Below are 18,619 nucleotides of genomic sequence, written 5' to 3'. Positions count from 1 at the left end.
ACCCAAAAAAAAAAAAAATCCTGGCAATTTATTTTGGTCACGATTAAATTTAGACCCCACACAAAACAAATATTTTAGTGTATACACGCGTAGTCGTGTGCAAGTGTAGCAAGCGTAAGCAACATGGGAGAGTTTTTTGTTTTCTGGTAGCAACCAATCGGTGGTGGATACGCTTGGCGCAAATCTGCGCATGTGCACAATCTTCCACACGTGGTTCGCGTAAACCACGCACGCAGACGCAAGCAACTCTTCAGAAATGGCGGCTGTAGGTGGCAGCGCTTCGCTGCAGCTACCGTGCGTCTTTTCACCAAAATCACGACAGTACCTGGCAGTGTGTGCTCAGGACGGCAGACTTCGAATTTGGAACACAGACAGTAAAACACTTCACCAAGAATACGTGCCTTCAGCTCATTTGAGTGCCACTTGTACATGCATACATTGGGGACCATGCCGGACAGTCAAGGTACGTGAGGCTATGATGGCGCTTCAGTTAGCTGTATGGCTAGCGCGGCCTAAACTAGTTAGGCTAAACTGGCCTTATACCATATTGTACCGAAATATAATAAGTATCGTTATGCCAAGGAACGCGTATTATGGCTTATAACCAATTTCATACCTGTCACGAGGACGTTTTTCTTGTGTGTCTTAGCTATGAAAAGAGTCACGTTAGCTACTGGCTAGCCTCATCATCTGCGCAGAACGCACATGTTGGCTCCCACATGGTTATGTTACACTCGACCCAACCTTTTAGCGTTATGCGGTAACTATATGGTGCAATACAACTACCATGTCTCAAAATACTTCCAACCGTTAATATAAAATTAAAATTTAAAGAACCAGTTTTTGTAAGTTTACTCATGAACAACTTATTCCATTATGACACGAGTGATAGGCTAGGGATCAAAGACTACGAAAATCAGAACGTAGTGGATGAATACATCAAATTAACAATTTTAGACCTCAACTATCGATCCTCATTTTTCTATTTGTGTCGTCACATGTCGTCGACTTGCTTTGCATTAGTACTATAGTGAGCAAAGACAACGGAGTTTCCCATTGGTATGTATGATGGATCCGCCAATCCTCATACTATAACCAGTATTCGGTCTATTAGTCAATCAATATGGTCACTTGAAATTCTGTTTACGTGCTTATTATATGCTGGAATATATATGGTATATTATTGATTAAAAATGTTGATTTCCCAAATAGTTTTTTTTAATAAATCAGTGTTTTACCGTTTACACTTATTTTACAGCTTTTTGAGTTGGTGAATAGCATGCCCATACATTAATGCAACAATCTTCAGATTTATTAATGCAATACATCATTGGCCAATTTTGCCCAGTAATTGTGTGTAGCCTGGCCAACTTTTCTAATGAGATGTCACCCTCCACACACTTGGCTACAAAACTGTCATGTCCATGTTTGTGATCATTGTAGAAAAAACACAGCCACACCAGTATGATCTGATAAACAAAGTTAAACCCACAAGTTTGCAAGAGGTGTTTCTAAGTTTTTTCTCTACCGCTTTGACATGTTTAGTTCCGAGGGGGACGGGTTAGTTTTTGTGATGATTCCACCACATGAACATTCCTTCTCAAGATGATTGCCATTATGTCATGTTCAGCGAGATTCCGCTTTGGACATAAAATTCAGTTTTTATTGGCCAATAGTGCGATTCTTTCTGCAATTCCGTGCAATCCGTGAAAATCATAGGGCCCTAATACACATTCACACTTGGACTCCGAAAACACGACTTGTGTCATGGGGAGATGTAACGAGTCAAGTGTGCCGTTGAGGTGATACCTTGCTGAAAGGCACATTGACATGGAGTCAGAATCTTTTCAATGAAACATTTTTGTGGTCAAGAATGAACCTCTATATCCAAAATATGGAGATATCTATCTCTCTCGCTCAATGCAGTTTAATATGACAAGTGGGATGTTTTTCAGGAGGGGCCTCAGAGGAAGAAGAGGAAATCCGAGGCAGGGCAGCTGGAGGAGAAGGCAGACCTCTTGGCGATGGGCACAGCAGCAGGCACAGTGCTGATTTACAGTACAGCTAGGGGAGCGCTGCACTGCACCTTGGTGAGTTTTAGATTAAAAATGTGTGTCTGTGTGGTCTTTTTTTCCCCCTAAATTTTACTATTAAGTTTGAAATAATTTATGGTGTAATGGTATGCCATCAACATGATTCAGTACATATCTCGGTTTTAAGTCCACAGCTTTAAAGGATGTTTCAAATGAAACATAAGTGATAAGTGATGTCTTTGCATATGTCACGGGAAAGCATAGTGTTCCCCAATGACAGAGGACTCACTATCACTCACTTTCCTGAGACTTGACTTTCACTTGGCTGCACACTTGTGGAGTGCTGCATCTATGCCTCGCCTTTTGCGGATGCTTTTCTGCACACTGCTCATGCTTGTGGAGGTGCCGTGCATGGCTGGATATGCCTTGCTGTGCAGTGTGCATTGTCTTTTGTGGCTGCTTGTATTTGATAACCGAGAAACACAATGTGTACTGTGGGGGAAAACGCTAGGCATCTGTACTAAATATAGAATCTGATTCTGAATACCGTATGTACCCCCTAATGATTTCATGTTTATACAGCATGTAAAGCTGAACTTATAAATGCATTTTAGAAAGATATTCTTGTCTTGTTCTTACATGGTCCGACTTCTATTCCATTTTGTCCTTCACCAAACTCTTCTCTGTTCTTCTTTTTAGGACGGAGGTCATAGTAGAGGAGTGAATTGTGTCCATTGGCATCCTGAAGAGAGTTTATTTTATAGTGGCTCAGATGATACAAATATTGTGGAATGGGACCTGCAGACAGGCAAGACACGGAGGTCAGTGTTGTGATTATCGAATTGCATGGGTGACTACATCTTCCTTAATTACAAGCACAGGTGCCACAGGCGTACATCTTTTCTTCCTCCTCCTCTAATGGCATGAATGTCATATCCGTGGACGTAAATGCACAGAAATACAAGCACATTAAATATACATAGAAAATGTCAAACATATGAAACAAAATATAGAATGCCGTGATGTTATCATGTAGATGAATATAAAGTATGTATGTCCGTGTACACACAGTGGCATAGTATCCTTTCTCCGCCAGAAAGGGAGGTTTCTCCCGGCCATGTCCGACATTTGTGCACCTTTGCCGGTCAGAGCGGGTGGCTTCTCCATGCCAGCGCTGGTTATTCCCACCTCTGTGGACTCAAGGCGGCAAAGGGCATCCAACATTAAAGCAGGCTACTTTGTCTGCGGTGGATGAAGTCTACTTCGAATCCAGGGCATACAGGCTCATTTAGTGTTGCTATGCTCAAATCACCAGCTAATAACAAAAGGAGGAAGAATGAACGAGTACCGGGTTTAAGAAGAAATTTTAGCTTAGCAACTAAAAAGCTTCCTTGTACATTTGTGGTAGAGCTTGTCATGCTAAATAATTGTTTTTTTCCTCCTGTCTGTCTTTTGACAGTACAGTCCACTTTACATTAATGGTGAGTTTAGTACAACACTACTCTCAGGTTTGGGCAGACATACTTTTGCAACTTTGTAAACTCTTTACTGTACTTGTTTGTGTAAACATGCAGAAATTTGCTGTGGTGTCAATCTAGTCTGGAGCAACAGCATGTCCACCCCTAGAGAGGACTTGTCAGATTGCTACTACTTTTCATCTGCCGCTTTTTTCAACTGCCAAAAACTTGAACAACAAATTACTGGAAAAAACCTTTAGCCTAATCGAGGTCTTAATCAGCAGGAAGATTCTGTGGTAGCAAGTGCAGATGACATTGTCTTACTTGTCCTTCACATGTCCACACTAACAGAAGAGCAAATGCATGCAAAGCCAAAGAATATTAAACACAGCAAATGTTGCTCTTTCTACACAGTAAATGGAAGGCAGACCGTGCTGCAGTGACCAGTTTGTGCGTGAGCCCAGATGGTAAACTGCTGCTTTCTGCTGGACAAATCATCAAGATGTGGGACTTGGGCACAAAAGAGGTTTACAGAGTAAGTTTCATGGCATCTACATTTCTGAGCATGACACAGACACCCATAAAAAAATATGTAAGAAACTGATGTTCAGATAAGATAGGACATATACAGGTGATTGAAGGACTGTCCACACAAAGGTTTCTTGTCTAAACGGCAAAGTATTTTATCATTTCAGCCTTTCATACATCCGGTAACTGTTCTGGGTACCCTGAAATGGCGTTTTTATTTTTTCAAAAGAAGCTTCATGGGTTGTTGCCATGTAGACAACCAAGCCGCCACTTTCTGGAAAGATGACGTTGCTGTCTCATGACCACAAGTTACAAGCTGACAGGCTAAGAGAATATCTGAATATTTCTAATGGCATGACTCAAGCTAGTTCATACGCTCCATTAGGGATGGGCACGATCAATCGATCATAATCATTAAGAATTGTCGATCACGCAATTTTTTTTTTGATTTTTCGACAGTGTTAAACAGAGTTCATGTGTGCATCGCGAAAGCGATGTAATGAATTTAACTGTGGCGGTAGAAAAATATCCCACCAACGGGGGGCAATATAGCCTAAGGTCAGCAGAGAAAACCTGCAAGCTGACTTCTGCCCTGCTGCCGTATCTAAAGGTAGAAAACATGAAGCGTGCAAGGCGAATTGTAGCGTGGGACCATTTCGAGCTGGAAGGTGAACGACATAGTTCCCCATTTCTATTAACAGTTGCACATTTAAATTGTAAATTGTGCAAGACGTGGATTAAAGTTCTGAAATTATTTTTATTCGGATTTTTTAAAATTCTGTCAGAGGCGGAATTGTATTTTGTTTGAGAAAATAGTACTGTCACTGGCTTTTATTTTGTGAGGAGTTTCAGATCAACCCCTCCGTTGTATTTTTTAACAGTTGCACATTTAAACTGTAGCCTAAATTGTGCAAGAGGATTGTTGGATTAAAGGTTCTTGAAATAAATTCTTAATTGAGAAAAAACAGACTTCCTCTGGTATTTTTAATAATTTTTTCCTCTGACATTTCTTAATCATTAAATCGATAATTGATCGTTAATTCTCATGATTATGAATAAAAAAGTTTGTCAAATGTAATAAGTAATTCCACTCCATCAGTCTAAACAAGACAATGACGACTGACTTGGCATGCATTCCCTGTTTTTGTATAATTTAGCTTCTCACGTGATTCTGTCTACATGTCTGTCTGTTGATCCTTTCCAATCTGGATGCAACTATTGACTAATCCGGAACGGTGTGGATACTAAATCACTTTCTTCCAATTGCCTAAAAGAATTTCCCAGTAATGTTTCCTTGTGGACAGAGCCTGAAGACAACAAAGACAACAAACCGAGCAGTATACAACCACGATCGTATACATGCTTTCAAAAGCGCCAAACTTTTAATGAATAAAATAAATGGTAACATCTCAATCAAGCAAACAATCAATAAAATATTACAAGTCAAAACAATAATGCACAGCCCATTGCTAGGTTATTGCAGAAACATTAAATTAGTGTTTCTATCCTGAGTCGTGTTTAACCTCCCACTATATTAAAGAGCTCCAGCCCCATAGTCTCATCACACCTGCAAATTAAAGAGAATTTTATTTTCCGTATAATGAATTCGTTTCATATACAGCATGTCTATACTTGTCTTATTTACACAGTAGGATATATACTGTACATTATGTTTTTACAATTTCTGTTGAGGTTATACCATATGTCTTACTGAAAAATGTATTTGTGGACCTTTTTAGATTTGTATTGCAATACTCCTGTATATTGTCACTTGTGAATCATAGCATATTCTGACTTTTCACAAGCAATTTTAATATGCTGTCACTGTTCCACCAGGTGATAACATTGCTCTGCATTTTTCTGCCAGAAATTCACTGGCCACTCCACAGCTGTGACAACCCTGCGCTTTGCCACAACACGGCCCCCTGACACCAACGGCCTCTATTTTCTGTCTGGTGCCGCTGGCGATCGATTGCTCAGTGTATGGTGAGTGTACAGACCTTACCAATTGAGGTCGTATACAACTACAAGTGATGTGGTAATGATGTAAAAAATTGTCTCGCTGCAGGCAAGTACGTGAGGATGGAAAGGACAAGAACTCTGTAGTGTCGTTCACACTCACAGACGAACCTAAACACATTGATGTTGTCACATCTAAAAGCAAGGAAGAGGTCAGGGAAATTTCCTAGTAATGCACAACCATTTTGTGTTTTAGAAATCGTGATGCATTGTAGGATTTCTACATAGATGTAGGAAAGTGTTGACAATAAAAATGTTTTGTTCTTTCTCTTGGACAGGCGGTACGGCTTGCAGTGGTGTGTAAAGATGGACAGCTGCATATTTTTGAGCACTTCCTAAATGGGTAAGCTCTGAGAACAAACCATATTCATGAGGGATGCTCCGATCGATCAGCCACTGAGTAATGTAATTCAATTTCCGTAAAAAACATGTGCCGCTCAACGCTTTTTAAGCTGATCACAAAAACTGCAAATCCTACATGTCTGCTGTGTCACATCGAGTTGCCAACAAAATGGCACGTCCCGTATGACACAGGCTACACCAATCAATACCAGCATGTTTGATCACTTTTCCCCAACCTAGTGTCATACCACTATTCTTGCGTCTTAGTTTACACATTTTCCCTAGCTGTCACTGACTGTACTTTGCACTGGCGGCAGCTCGTTAGCAGCTAGCTAGTTATCTGTCTAGCATCTGGTATTCAGACTACTACAGTGACATTTTGGTTTTTAAAACTCCAAATGGGACTTTTTACTACTACAGTGATATTTTGTTTTTAAAACAAACAAGCAATACACTTGGTTCGGAGCTTGGTTTTGATAATGGATATCACGTTAGTGGGGTATGTCCTAACTTTAAGTGTAATTGAACAAGTTTGCTCTCTTATTATACAGTGGTAATTATGTCTTGTCATCAAACATGATTTGTGTGCTGTTGTTTCATGAACAGAAACACACTGTGTGGCCAGCCTTAGGATGGTGATGCTATGACAGGGGTCATAGTATCACCATATAATATAGTTGACAGCTCTTATGGCGATGATAGTAGGAGACCCCTGCAATCTGGACACAGAATTTGTTTTAGGTTGAGCAGGACAGACCAATCTGCATTTTTGCATTCATGCAAGTAGTGTTAATTAACACTGTCCTCTGCTTTTGGGTTTACATTATTATATGTGCCAAATCTATCTCGCTATAATCTTACTTTATCAACATAGCACCCCCATGTCTCCAATTATTTTTCACATGATTTGGGCTGCAATAATAAGCCTGACACAAGTTGTGCAGCAGGACTGATTGTTTTAAGCCATTTCATAGGAATCAAGGTGAGGCTGTTGATATTCAGCATGTATTTTTGCATTCAGAATGACCAACCCTCATTATAATCTGCCTAGAAACTTTCAGGAATTTGCAGTAAACCAACAAAATAATAGCTCAACACATCTAATATTACAATCTTGTTTGTAGATTTGCAAAATCAATTTATTTGCAATTGAGGGTGAATAATCTCCAGTGCAGCTATACCAAAATTTCTACGTCAACATACCATACCATTTTGACCATTTATAAGATAAGATATGCCTTTATTCGTCCCTCAATGGGGAAATTTGCATTGCACAGCAGCAAGAGTATGCTCAGGATGCTGTATGGGCTTATGCCCATAAATGAAGGAATCTTTTAAAAGCAAAACCTTAATGTTTACGAATATAGCTAATGTGTTCATACTAGTGAGTTTCTTCGATGGTCTACTTCACACTAACTGATCTGCCAAACTATTTTCCTTGCAGTCACTGTAAGAAGCCTCTGTCAGCTTCGTGCACAGTGCAGATGTCAGACAACCAAGACTCACCAATGCCAATCCCCCTCCTTGCGGCTACCTTGGGTCCTGATTCACGGACTGTGATGCTCGCTTACGGCAATTACCTACAGCCTGTAATGGAGAGAGTGGTGAGCACACAGCTGGCTCTGACTTTTCTTATCCGATTTTGTGTGATTTATGTGATTTTTCATATTAGAAATATCAGTAATGCAATACAGAAGCAAATTAGAATGGTATTTCAGCTCTTGGTAATTTCTTTGACTGTGTTATGTATTATATAATGAATGTCTCATCAGTATCCAATTCATTGTTCAGATATAAAAATTTACTGTTCTGTTAGCTTCCTAGAAGTAGTGTTCAAGTTTTTGTTGTGTTTGATGATTTTCCACCAACCTATCTTTGCTACAGAATATCGACACCGCAGAAAGACACATCTGTTTGAGCCGAAATATTCAGACTGCACTGTCGCTTCCCATTGCATCCACTGTTTCTAAGGTAATAGTCATGGTGTTTAAGTACCACTTAAGTTGGTTCTCTGTCGATGCTGACCTTTGTTGCACCTGTAGTATGCTGTATTTTTTTTTGCTGTCTGTTTTGGAGAGTAACTGAGCTTTTAGTGCTGTAAATATTTTTGAAACAATTATTGTAGTTCAAGTTTAGGACCATTCAGGTCCAAAAAGGAATTCAATCTCTACACGTGTAAGAAAAAAAAATTGCTTGACTAATTTATTTCCTATTATAGGTGAAAACTCCGATTGTCAATGACAAGAGCAAAGTTCTGGTCCCAGGGCTTCCTGGTCATCAAGCTCCATTTAAGGGAACTTCACTGTCATCGGAGAAAAGAAAAAAAGACTCAGACACTAAAGAGGTTTGTTGAGTGTCCCTAATCATGAATAACACGTACCAGAATTTTGATTTGATTTTGCCTTCAGAAAAGTGCCATCTTATTGTCTTTGTGAATGTAATCTCTTTGGGCACAAGTAAACAAGCCACTGCCAGACACTAAAGCTTCTTTGTGATAACATCTGCAGTGTTTTACCTGTGCATCTTATGCTACAATATGGAGAGATCTCAATTTAGTAGCTATATCAACATTCTGTGTTTTTCTCTGCATGTGGGTTTTGATTATGAATGGTTCATAAGGATTTTTTTTAAGCCATGGTGGTGAGCTGCACAGGAGCTTGCACTGTGGCAGGATTTTTTTTATATTTAAATTTACTGTCTGTAATGTCAACGTTAGGGTCGTTTTTCATTTACCTCCTAATATATACGTGGAGAACACTGTGTGAAACATTATATGACTCTAGGGTTAGGTGATATTTTTTTATACACCATCATACCAGCAGAGTGTTATAAGAAAATGACTTATACCGGTATAAATGACAAACATAAACAGAGTTGCGCTCCGCTGTGGACTTTGCTACATAAGATTAATTAAATGCTGTCATTATAAGAAGGAACGTTCGCGTGTGAAGCACAAGTAATGCCATATATCTCCATTCCGCTATTTAACATTTCTTTGATGTTAACAAAACTTTCATTTCCATGGTGTGGTGGTTTTAATGTACTGTGGCACTGCGCCACAATCCATTGGATGTAGCGGAAACCCTGTAGTTACGCTTCACTCACTGAATTTATATCCACATCTCATTTAGCAAACGTTTTTCTCCATCTCTAGATGTCGATTGCAGAACGGCTTGGCGAAATTGATCTACAGTCTGCAGCCTCCACTGTGAAAGGAGCTGCAAAGGGGATGCCCTCTTTACAGGCGGACAATTTTGCAGTGTTGCTGGTGCAGGGCCTCGAGAGCAGTGACGGCAACATCTTAAGTGTAAGTATCCCTCATGTTTTATAGGGGAAAATCCATTATTTCAAGTATTGTTTGCTTACTGTTGAAAGTTCTTGTCACTCCAATTTATTGTCAAGTTTGGCGTTTTTGGTTTAGCCTTAATGATTCCAAATCAGTCTCGGACACACAACCTCAATTTTCAGTTTATATACCAAGAATGATACAAAGCTGTGGGGACTCATCTTCTACACAAGTGCAGGAGCAAGTCCGAGGCAGACGTTCTTTTACCTAGCTCAGCCTTTTACCATGTTGCATATTTGCAGATGGCCAATAGCTCCGGGTGCCTGTAGGGTTGGCCAAGTCAGTAAGACTGCGACCTGAACCATGTCCGATTGACTGAAGGCTGAAGGAGAGAAGATAGTGCTGCCACTTTCTCTGAGTGTGATAAAGCGCTTCGGAGCATGAATCGTGAAATGTCACTCACCTGAGTCAGATGTCATATCCAGATACTTTCTTGGCAGCTAAATCAGCTCCATTGTTTCCATCAGCTATCAGAGACCGAGCCTCTTGGGGACCTGAGCCATTAATGACCCTATGCCATTAACTACCTTCCTGGGGCATGAGACTCATACAATGCTGCTGTTGGGGAGTAAGCTGAGTCAGTGTAAAAGTAATGGGTCTCGGGTCACTTTGGCTGATTCAGGAGTCTTGCTTGGGTGTGTGTACGTCACTATGTGGGCGTGTATATGTATTGGCGATGGCAGATGAAGTGTCAGGGTCTCTTCAGATGTGTCCTTTAAAGCATTTATACTGCCAATGAGTGCAGACAACTCACCCACATGAGTCTTCATCTGTGTTGATTCAAACGCATCCCAATTGAATGTTGATGGTGGGTGCTGGGATCCCTTTTGGCTCAGCAGTTTTTTCCAGACATGGAAAGTGCGCAAACTCACTGACATAGATTCAAGGCCGTAAAGTAGATAAGTCATACCCCAAAACAGTCCCTTCCATTTTTATCTCTCTCAGCTGTCACAGCTGCAAAAAATATCCTCCTGGGGGATATTTATGAAGATGGAATTGTAGAATTTTAACAGATGTTTTTTTTTCTTTCTTTGGCGAGTTTTCTTGCCTTTTCATTTCACCAACTTGTCAAAGGACCCTCTAATGTCCATATTCCCATTTGTGCTTTTTGCAACTTTTGCAAGTTTTGTTTGGGGAAAAAACGCACAGGAAACTCATACAAGACATGACACAAACAATAATACACATTACAGGGCTTAAAGTATTTGTCAAGTTGCCTCTGTTAGCATTAGCTCGCTAACATTAAGGCTGTTTACAGTGTAACATTCACATTGGCTTTAAACGGTTAAGTAAGGCTTGGGAACTTGTGTAGAATTGTATGCACATCTCTGTGGTATTTGTTACCTTTTTAAGTTAGTGGAGGGTGGGGTTCATGTTCACAATGCTATTTTAGTTTTTGTTTCAGACCGACCGTGTTTGTGATTTGAAGAAACATGTATGCTTTTTCATCGCTGAACACAATTTTTCTTTCACAATTGCTCAACCGCTCGTAGATCTGTTTTTCTTACCTAAATTTGCCCCATGCCACCCACCCCCGTGTGGTGTGACTTAATGACACATTTCTTGATGTGGGACACAGAACTATGTGCTGGTCAATCAATCCTAGGCATGCCAAAGGTTGTGATAAGACATATGCAAGACCAGAAGTGAGATGATAGTTACAGCGATCAGTCTGCTGTGGTCACGCAATCTTGCCATGTGCCAAGAGAGGCCTATGTGAAACTACATCTAACAGGTATTTACATTTTTCTTCTTGCCTTTCATAGAAAGTTTTTCAGACACATAAAGACATGGTGATAAAGAAAACAGTTGCCCGGTTACCCCTGCCAGCTGTTCTACCACTGGTAGAAGAGGTGAGTGTCAGCTTGTTGTCACATTGCAAAGCCTCTTTACGTATATTTTGTAGTGACACTGGGTTGGTCAGGAGTCATTTAATCAACCATTTTCTCCTTGCAGATCACCAGAAGGCTCCAAGGGCACCCATTTACGTAAGTACAAGCTTTAACTGTATTTTTTTGGACTAGATTTGTTCATAGTTTGGCTGAAACTTATGTTATACATGCAACTATATGTATCCAGTAATCCGTCATTTGCGGTTAATTTGTTCCAGGCCAGACTGTGATCAGTAATTTTTTCCCATGAAGTAGGATTCTTTATTTATAAATAAAATATTTTTGTTGGAGAATCTGTTTACGACCCTGTAAATATTTTTTTACATTAATGCTCTTGAGACATGAACGCCTCTATAGTCACCTTGGCATTCGTATTACCCAATATACAGTACACATAATCAAAGTAAATAAGCTGATAAATTAAAAAATATCGCCCAACCCTGATTTATATATTTTTGAAAACCATAATAATAATTTTTGAGCCCCATCATGGAAAAGGACAACTGTACATAGATTTTTTATTGGATTTTGCTGGTTTCAGTTTTGAGTTCAGTCTGTACAGTACAGCTAAATATCAGTTTAGTATAGTAATATTTCAAATCGGGGGCGTAAAAACATTTCTTTGCCATGGGGGGGGGGGGCATATCAGAAAATGGAGAACGACTGCAATAGACGGACAATAATGTAAATGCTAATGTGTGAGTCTATGTAATGTCTTATTTATGTCAAAGATTTCTAATTATATTGGGTAATATGACTGTAAAAGTGTAAACTCATCATGGTTGGGTCTGGAACCAAATGACTGTTAAACGAGGGATTACTGTAATTCTGACACAGTTGTGGATTGAGGAATGTCATATTTAGACAGCAGAGTTTAATTAGGATACTAATTATATCCATGTTGGAGATTGCAGCAACTGTGCCAGCCACTAGCTGACTAAATACAGGAGTATTTTCAGTTCATTTTAATTTGTTTGTGGTGCAAAATGAATTTTAGTGTTTAAATGTGGCTGTTTGATTCATTTCTACACACCAAGATGCATCCAGGTATCATGTTATGCATTAAGTGTCTTTGACAACATTTTGGCATTTATTAAACCTCTAAGATTGTATTGGATCCACATACTTAAACATTGCTTTACTTCCGCTTGAGTAGTTGTTTTTTTTTCTCCCTGTTGGTGTAAACATTGCCCTCTTTGGCTTTGTTGTCCTCTCTTGTGAATTTGTTTGGAGTGGCGCCATGGCACTACTTAAAAAAATAAAATAACTGATATTTTGATCATAAATACCGGTAAATGCAACTGACATGTTTTTCCTCTGACACATTTTTTGACTGATGTGACTTGCTCTCTGGAACGCAATACGATACATTTCAAGCACTGATTTTTTTGCCTGAAGAGTTAAGCAGTTGCCATTTTTCTTGATTTTTTTCCAGGGCAGTTGTAATGGTCCGGTGGCTCAAAGCAGTGCTCATGTACCACACATCATACCTGTCATCGGTGAGTCCAAGCAGATCTTGTCAGTTGTAGCTTATTTGGTACAGTGTTCCTACACGCAAAGTTCAGTATTTCTCCTAATCAGCAACTCCACCCTCCAATGTGTAAACAGAAGGAAACACTGCCAAAAATTTGTGCACAGAGTAAACAAAAACAAGTCACATTTTGATACATTTGTTTGAGGTTGCACTTGCAAGTCTCTTCGTACAATTTGTCTTGTTCTGGGCATTTTCATCCCAGCCTGACTAATTCTTTTGTATATTTGACAGCTGCCTAACCTGGTTTCCCAACTAGGACTGCTTTATCACCTGATTGAGAGCAGAGTGAAGATGTTCCACAAGCTGACCAAGCTACATGGAAAGCTATACCTCCTTGTTACACAGGTCAGATTTAACAAATATGGCAATATTCAGCATATTCTCCTTGCAGTTTATTGACAATAAACAAGTGGTGGGCTGGGGTTTATTAGACAGTTTTTCAATACCACCCACAACATGCTTAACAGTTTTTGAAACCCCAAACATTTGGGAGTTGAAAGGGTCTTTTTATGGAAATCCGAATCAAATACTAAAGGAAACAGTCTTGGCTTTCTTGAATCCCTGCAAGACCATAACATGGTGGTCTGACCTACTTTTTGTGTATTAAATCTATTTGCATGATTAATTCTACAATACTGAACTACATACAGACTGTTGTTTACTCAGCCTCTAAACACATTTCCGTGTCAATGTTGCATGCCTCCGAAAAAACAAATTAAAATGCTCTCTATTGTTTGTTTATCCGACCTGAGGAAACCCAGGGGAGCTTTTTGGTTGTAATCTGGCACTATATAGAAAATGTAATTAAGTTAAGTTGCTCTCCTTGGGTCAGGGAGGAGGGTTAATATAATGGCAGGGGAAACATTGAATGGTTCCCAAAAGCCTTCTGTGCTTCAGCAGATTTTCTTATACACCACTAGGTGGCGACAAGTACCAGCAGCAACAAGGTATCTGAAGTTGACCACACTGCCAAGTTGGTGTATGAAGAGGGTAAGTACTTTTTGTTCTTGTTTTTCAGTCTCTGTATGTTTATTCTTTGCGTTTTTTCACCTTTGCAAGGTCAGAGTTTTAGTCGCTGGTTGTGAATGTTTGAATTTGTGTGGCGTGAATCACCCCTTTGCAAAGCCAAGCGTTTTTTCTGTAGGGCCTTTCAAAAGCAGCAGCCCTTGAGCAAAGTGCTGAACAGAAGTTAAGTGTGAGAACATTTTTTTTAACGTAGCTAATGCCTCTGTTGTTTGCCACATTTGCAACTGGTTGTGTTGTTGATTAATTTAATGCTGGTAGTGCAAAACTTCACTATTTTGAGATACATTAATTTTATTAAGTCACCTTAAGCTATTTCCATAGAGTTTATGAAGATTCACGTTGGCAATGTTGCTCACCACGCAGGCCCTTTTGGCTATGCACTACACGCCAACATCCCTCCTGTAGCCTGGCAACATGACTAGTACGTATTCACCTCTACTTTTGAGCAGAGCTACAAAGCCTGTTGTCGTTTTTCATAACTCTACCATATAAAACAATTTGGAAAAGAACGTTGGGCAGATTTTAAGTTTTGACACCCCTGTATGTGATGCATGAGGGCTCCCCCCCAAGCTTCCACAGAGCCATGACCTAAAGTGTCTCCAACACGCATGAATGCAGCTTGTACAAGGAAATGTCAATAGAGACAACTCTTGATTCTTTATCACTTATCAAATGTAAACTAAAATTGTAATTACTGCTGCCTTTGTTGGTAAGTGCATTACATAGACGTCTTTGATGCTCCAGAAATGTCAGGGCTTGTGATGATGGTTTTTGGAAGCAATTTCAGTAATCCAGGGCTCGAAATTTTTAGTTGCTAAGACGGATTTCCGTCATTTGCCTGTGTCCTTTTGGCAGTTGCCAAAGCACACCAGCAGAATGCACCTTAGTGCTCCAGTTACATGAGTGATGAAGTAGAATGCACTCTTTTCACATAGTGCTCACAGACATTTACCCTGTGCATTTCAGACAGCAGAACTGAGTGGGTTTTTGTGCATTTAATTTAATGGTCAAAGCAAGAATACTAGGAATGCTCCAACCAGGGTTTTGTGCTGCCGATTCCCATACTGATTGAGTGAAATTAGCTGACAACATATGGGCTAGTGAGGCCGCACCGCGGACTAGTGGGTAGCATGTTGGCCCCACAGTGAAGAGAATTGGAACATCTGGGTTTGAATCTCCGTTGGACATCTCTGTATATAGTTTTTCTCCCGGTACTCTGGCTTCCTCCCACATTCCAAAAATATGCATGTTTGGTTCACTAAAACTTCTCCATCGGTATGAATGTGAGTGTGGATGGTTGTGTGCCCTGCAATTGGCCAGCAGTCAGTCCACGTGTACCCCGCATCTTCTCCAAAATCAGCTAAGATAGGCTCCAGCATGCCCCCACGAGCCTAATGCGTAAGCAGCATAGAAAATGAATGCATGAGCAACTGCTTTTGGACATGGGTGGCGTATAAGGGGGAATGAAGAGTTAGATGTAGCATAACTGAAAAATAAATTTCTGATAACCATGCCCAACATTTTGGATGGGCTTGGAACTGGATAACGTATTCAGTAATTTGTCATTGTGAAAGTCTGCATGGAAGATGGCGGATGGCGGAAGATTACCATTCCATTCCACAGGTGCTCCATTTGAATAAAACGTATTCTCCTCTTGCGAAAAACAGAATCTTCCGATGAAGATGAGGCGTCTGGGGATGAAGGCCTTCCCGATGAGGACTCTGATGTAAGTTCTCTGAGACTGGCCATGGTGTATGTTGAAAAGTTGCAACAATTAAATTACCATTTACTTTATCCCATGGAGTGTAAACGGGGGACAGAATATGGATTCATTTTTGATAAGTGTATCACTAGAAGTATTAATTATGCAATTGGTATGTTAGCATTCAGTGTGTGTATGCGTACCTTAAACTCACGATAAAAATGCAAATACACATATACGTCATACGTATTCCAGCAAGTAAATTGTTACAAATTCTGCAAAATTATTTTTTGCGTCAATGAAGCATATTGATGCAAAAAAATGCTAAATGAGCTAAAATACAAGCAAGACATTAAAGGCTCATTCCATATGCATTGTTCTGCACTGGTCATTTGGTGTCAGTAGGTGAAACACACAAGCACCAGGCTTGTCAGAGCAGGCTTTTATTCCAGGTTTGCATGATCTCACAACACGCACAATAATTAATCATAATTACACGGGCTACTTTTGCAGAACACATTTATTGAAACGCATATGGACATGAGTTTTACCGCCTTCTTAAATGGCTTATGGTCTCTCATTATGTTTACTCTATTGGGCAATAGAGGGTAAAGGTGACTGTAGGGGTGTTATTTCATGTCATGTTAAAACATGTATTTATGTCATAAGCCAGATTTTCTATGCTCTAACTACAAAGAATATTCCATTTATAAAGAAAAGGGTACATATTCCGGTGTCTGTGTGATCATTTGTGAAGACAGAACTTTTGGTGCATATTATATTGTATAAGTATGTTAGAAGAAATGAAATCAGTCTTTTTTTGCATTCAGGAACGTGCCAGGTGGTCATTCACACATTCCTATTTTTATTAGAATATTTATGTTGGGGCTTTGTTAATTGCCAGGTATTGTAAAGAGGTTTTTTACTTTGGATATGACACTGACATGCTTTGTATTCTTCCTCATTAGAACTGGGAGGAAGAGGTGGAGGATCACAAGGAAGAGCAAATTGACGAGGGTGAGGAGAATCCCAAGAGCAGGGGAGGTTCTAAAGCCAACAGGGATGAAGACATGGAGAATGGAAATGAGAGTGAAGAAGAATGAGAACAAGTCATACACAAAATGGACCTGAAAGAGAGTTATATATGCTTTCATTTTATTTTCTTGCCTTTGATTTTATTATATGAACAAGATATGGTTTTACAAAATCAAGGGATGTATTGGAATTACAGCAGTTTGGCCTCAGCCTCGCCAGCCGTTCTACCATCGACGGTGAATGTGTGCTCCTGGCCTTTTTCAGGCTGAGGAAGAGACTGAGCCTGAGCCTGGAAGGGGGCAACTGATCCTGTGACATTAAATTCAAGGTGCCAGTTCTAGTCTGTATCCCAGATCTCAATGGCCTGATGAGTTTACATTGAAAGGACTGGGGAGAAAAAATCCCCCCGCCCCCCAGGGTAGTCTATTTCAAATGTTCTGTCATCTGTTCAATATACAATATTCTGCTGTGCAGTAGACTTATTGGCACCTTCCAATTGGTTGACTGACTACTCCATGTAGACTAAATTGCACACGATTTTTGGGGCCGGGATGTTGTACAGAATACTGCACATTCCAGAGGTGGACTTGCTAAGTAAGACCATACATCGTGTCCCTACACACAATGTAAATTTCTATGTACAGTGAAGTGTTTGTACAAGCTCTTCCCTCTACAAATATTCCCCTTGAAGTTCTTGGGATTAAACAATCTCTTGTAAGTCAAGTCTCTTGATGGCTTTTTTCCCCCCAGGTTTCATGGTGGCAGCTTTCTTTTTAAATGACAATGAAGTTGCAACAATGTCAGTCTCTTTAAGCCCTGACTCTGCAGCAAACAAAGTGCTCAAATAGCTGAATAAATGGCTTTTCAAAAATGAACCACTGTGCCAGTGAGGATGTGAGTAATTTGAAAGCATCTTGCACTAAAGGAAATTTACCACTTTTTACTTGGACCTGATATATAGTTGTGAATACCACCTTTATTTAAAGAAAAACAAAAATTCATAAATTGTATTTAAGACAAATATTTTCCTTTGTAAATAATTGGAGTTGCATTGACTTGGTTAGAGAATGGGCTGAGCCGGGCCAACTGGAACAGATTGGTGCTAACCATCTTTCCACTGTACATTACTTAAAATGACTGCAGAATCAAAATTTTGATTTGAGTCTACTTTAGTAATAAAGGGGGATCTATTATGCTTTTTCCACTTTTCTGACCTATAAATGTAGTTAGAATGTTGTAGTAATGTGTTAAACCATGCCAAAGATTCAGATCCATTTATGTATGGCAAGTGGAAACATTCCAGTGGTTTTATTTGTGAGAACGATGAAGCACAGCTGAATTACAGTTTTGAGTCTGTGTGTGAAACAGCGAGCAAGCAAGTGCGTCAGCAATGATGAGGTTGTCAGTTCCCCTGGTGCTCGTTCTCATCTATGGAAGAAAGCACTTTTGCCAGTTAAGGTCAACCTTTGCCCTTTTAACAAATCCCAGGAAAGATGATCCAATCAGCCTCCATTATATTCCTCTTGCACCCTAATGTAAGTTTGCAAACGCAGTTTTACATATTCTGAAATCCCCAATTTGTTGTGAGATTTGCCCGTATGGTCTCTGCAATGAAGGACAGCTGCCCCAGTGTCATCAATAAAGGACCCACGAGACTTGAACGTGACAAATTTCCCTTGGCCAAGAGAGCACAGATAATAGCCAG

General features: G+C 39.9%; 1 protein-coding gene across 1 annotated transcript; it reads left to right on the top strand.

The window, feature by feature from the left end:
* Window positions 1-195: 195 nt before the first annotated feature.
* Window positions 196-17,632, top strand: wdr43 (WD repeat domain 43). Its single transcript, XM_058091044.2, has 18 exons — window positions 196-463; window positions 1,956-2,090; window positions 2,733-2,854; window positions 3,905-4,025; window positions 5,886-6,004; window positions 6,087-6,189; window positions 6,316-6,380; window positions 7,824-7,983; window positions 8,264-8,350; window positions 8,598-8,723; window positions 9,534-9,686; window positions 11,492-11,578; window positions 11,682-11,713; window positions 13,053-13,116; window positions 13,383-13,496; window positions 14,072-14,141; window positions 15,845-15,903; window positions 16,848-17,632. The coding sequence occupies exons 1-18, from the start codon at window positions 257-259 to the stop codon at window positions 16,980-16,982; spliced, it is 1,959 nt and encodes a 652-aa protein (XP_057947027.2). The 5' UTR covers window positions 196-256; the 3' UTR covers window positions 16,983-17,632.
* Window positions 17,633-18,619: the final 987 nt, after the last annotated feature.

The sequence above is a fragment of the Doryrhamphus excisus genome, linkage group LG14 (assembly GCF_037039965.1).
Source record: "Doryrhamphus excisus strain RoL-2023G ecotype Guam linkage group LG14, RoL_Dexc_Guam_v1.1, whole genome shotgun sequence".
Classification (NCBI taxonomy): domain Eukaryota; kingdom Metazoa; phylum Chordata; class Actinopteri; order Syngnathiformes; family Syngnathidae; genus Doryrhamphus; species Doryrhamphus excisus.
Note: the sequence above shows the minus strand (reverse complement) of the source record. Positions and strands in the feature narration are given on the sequence as shown.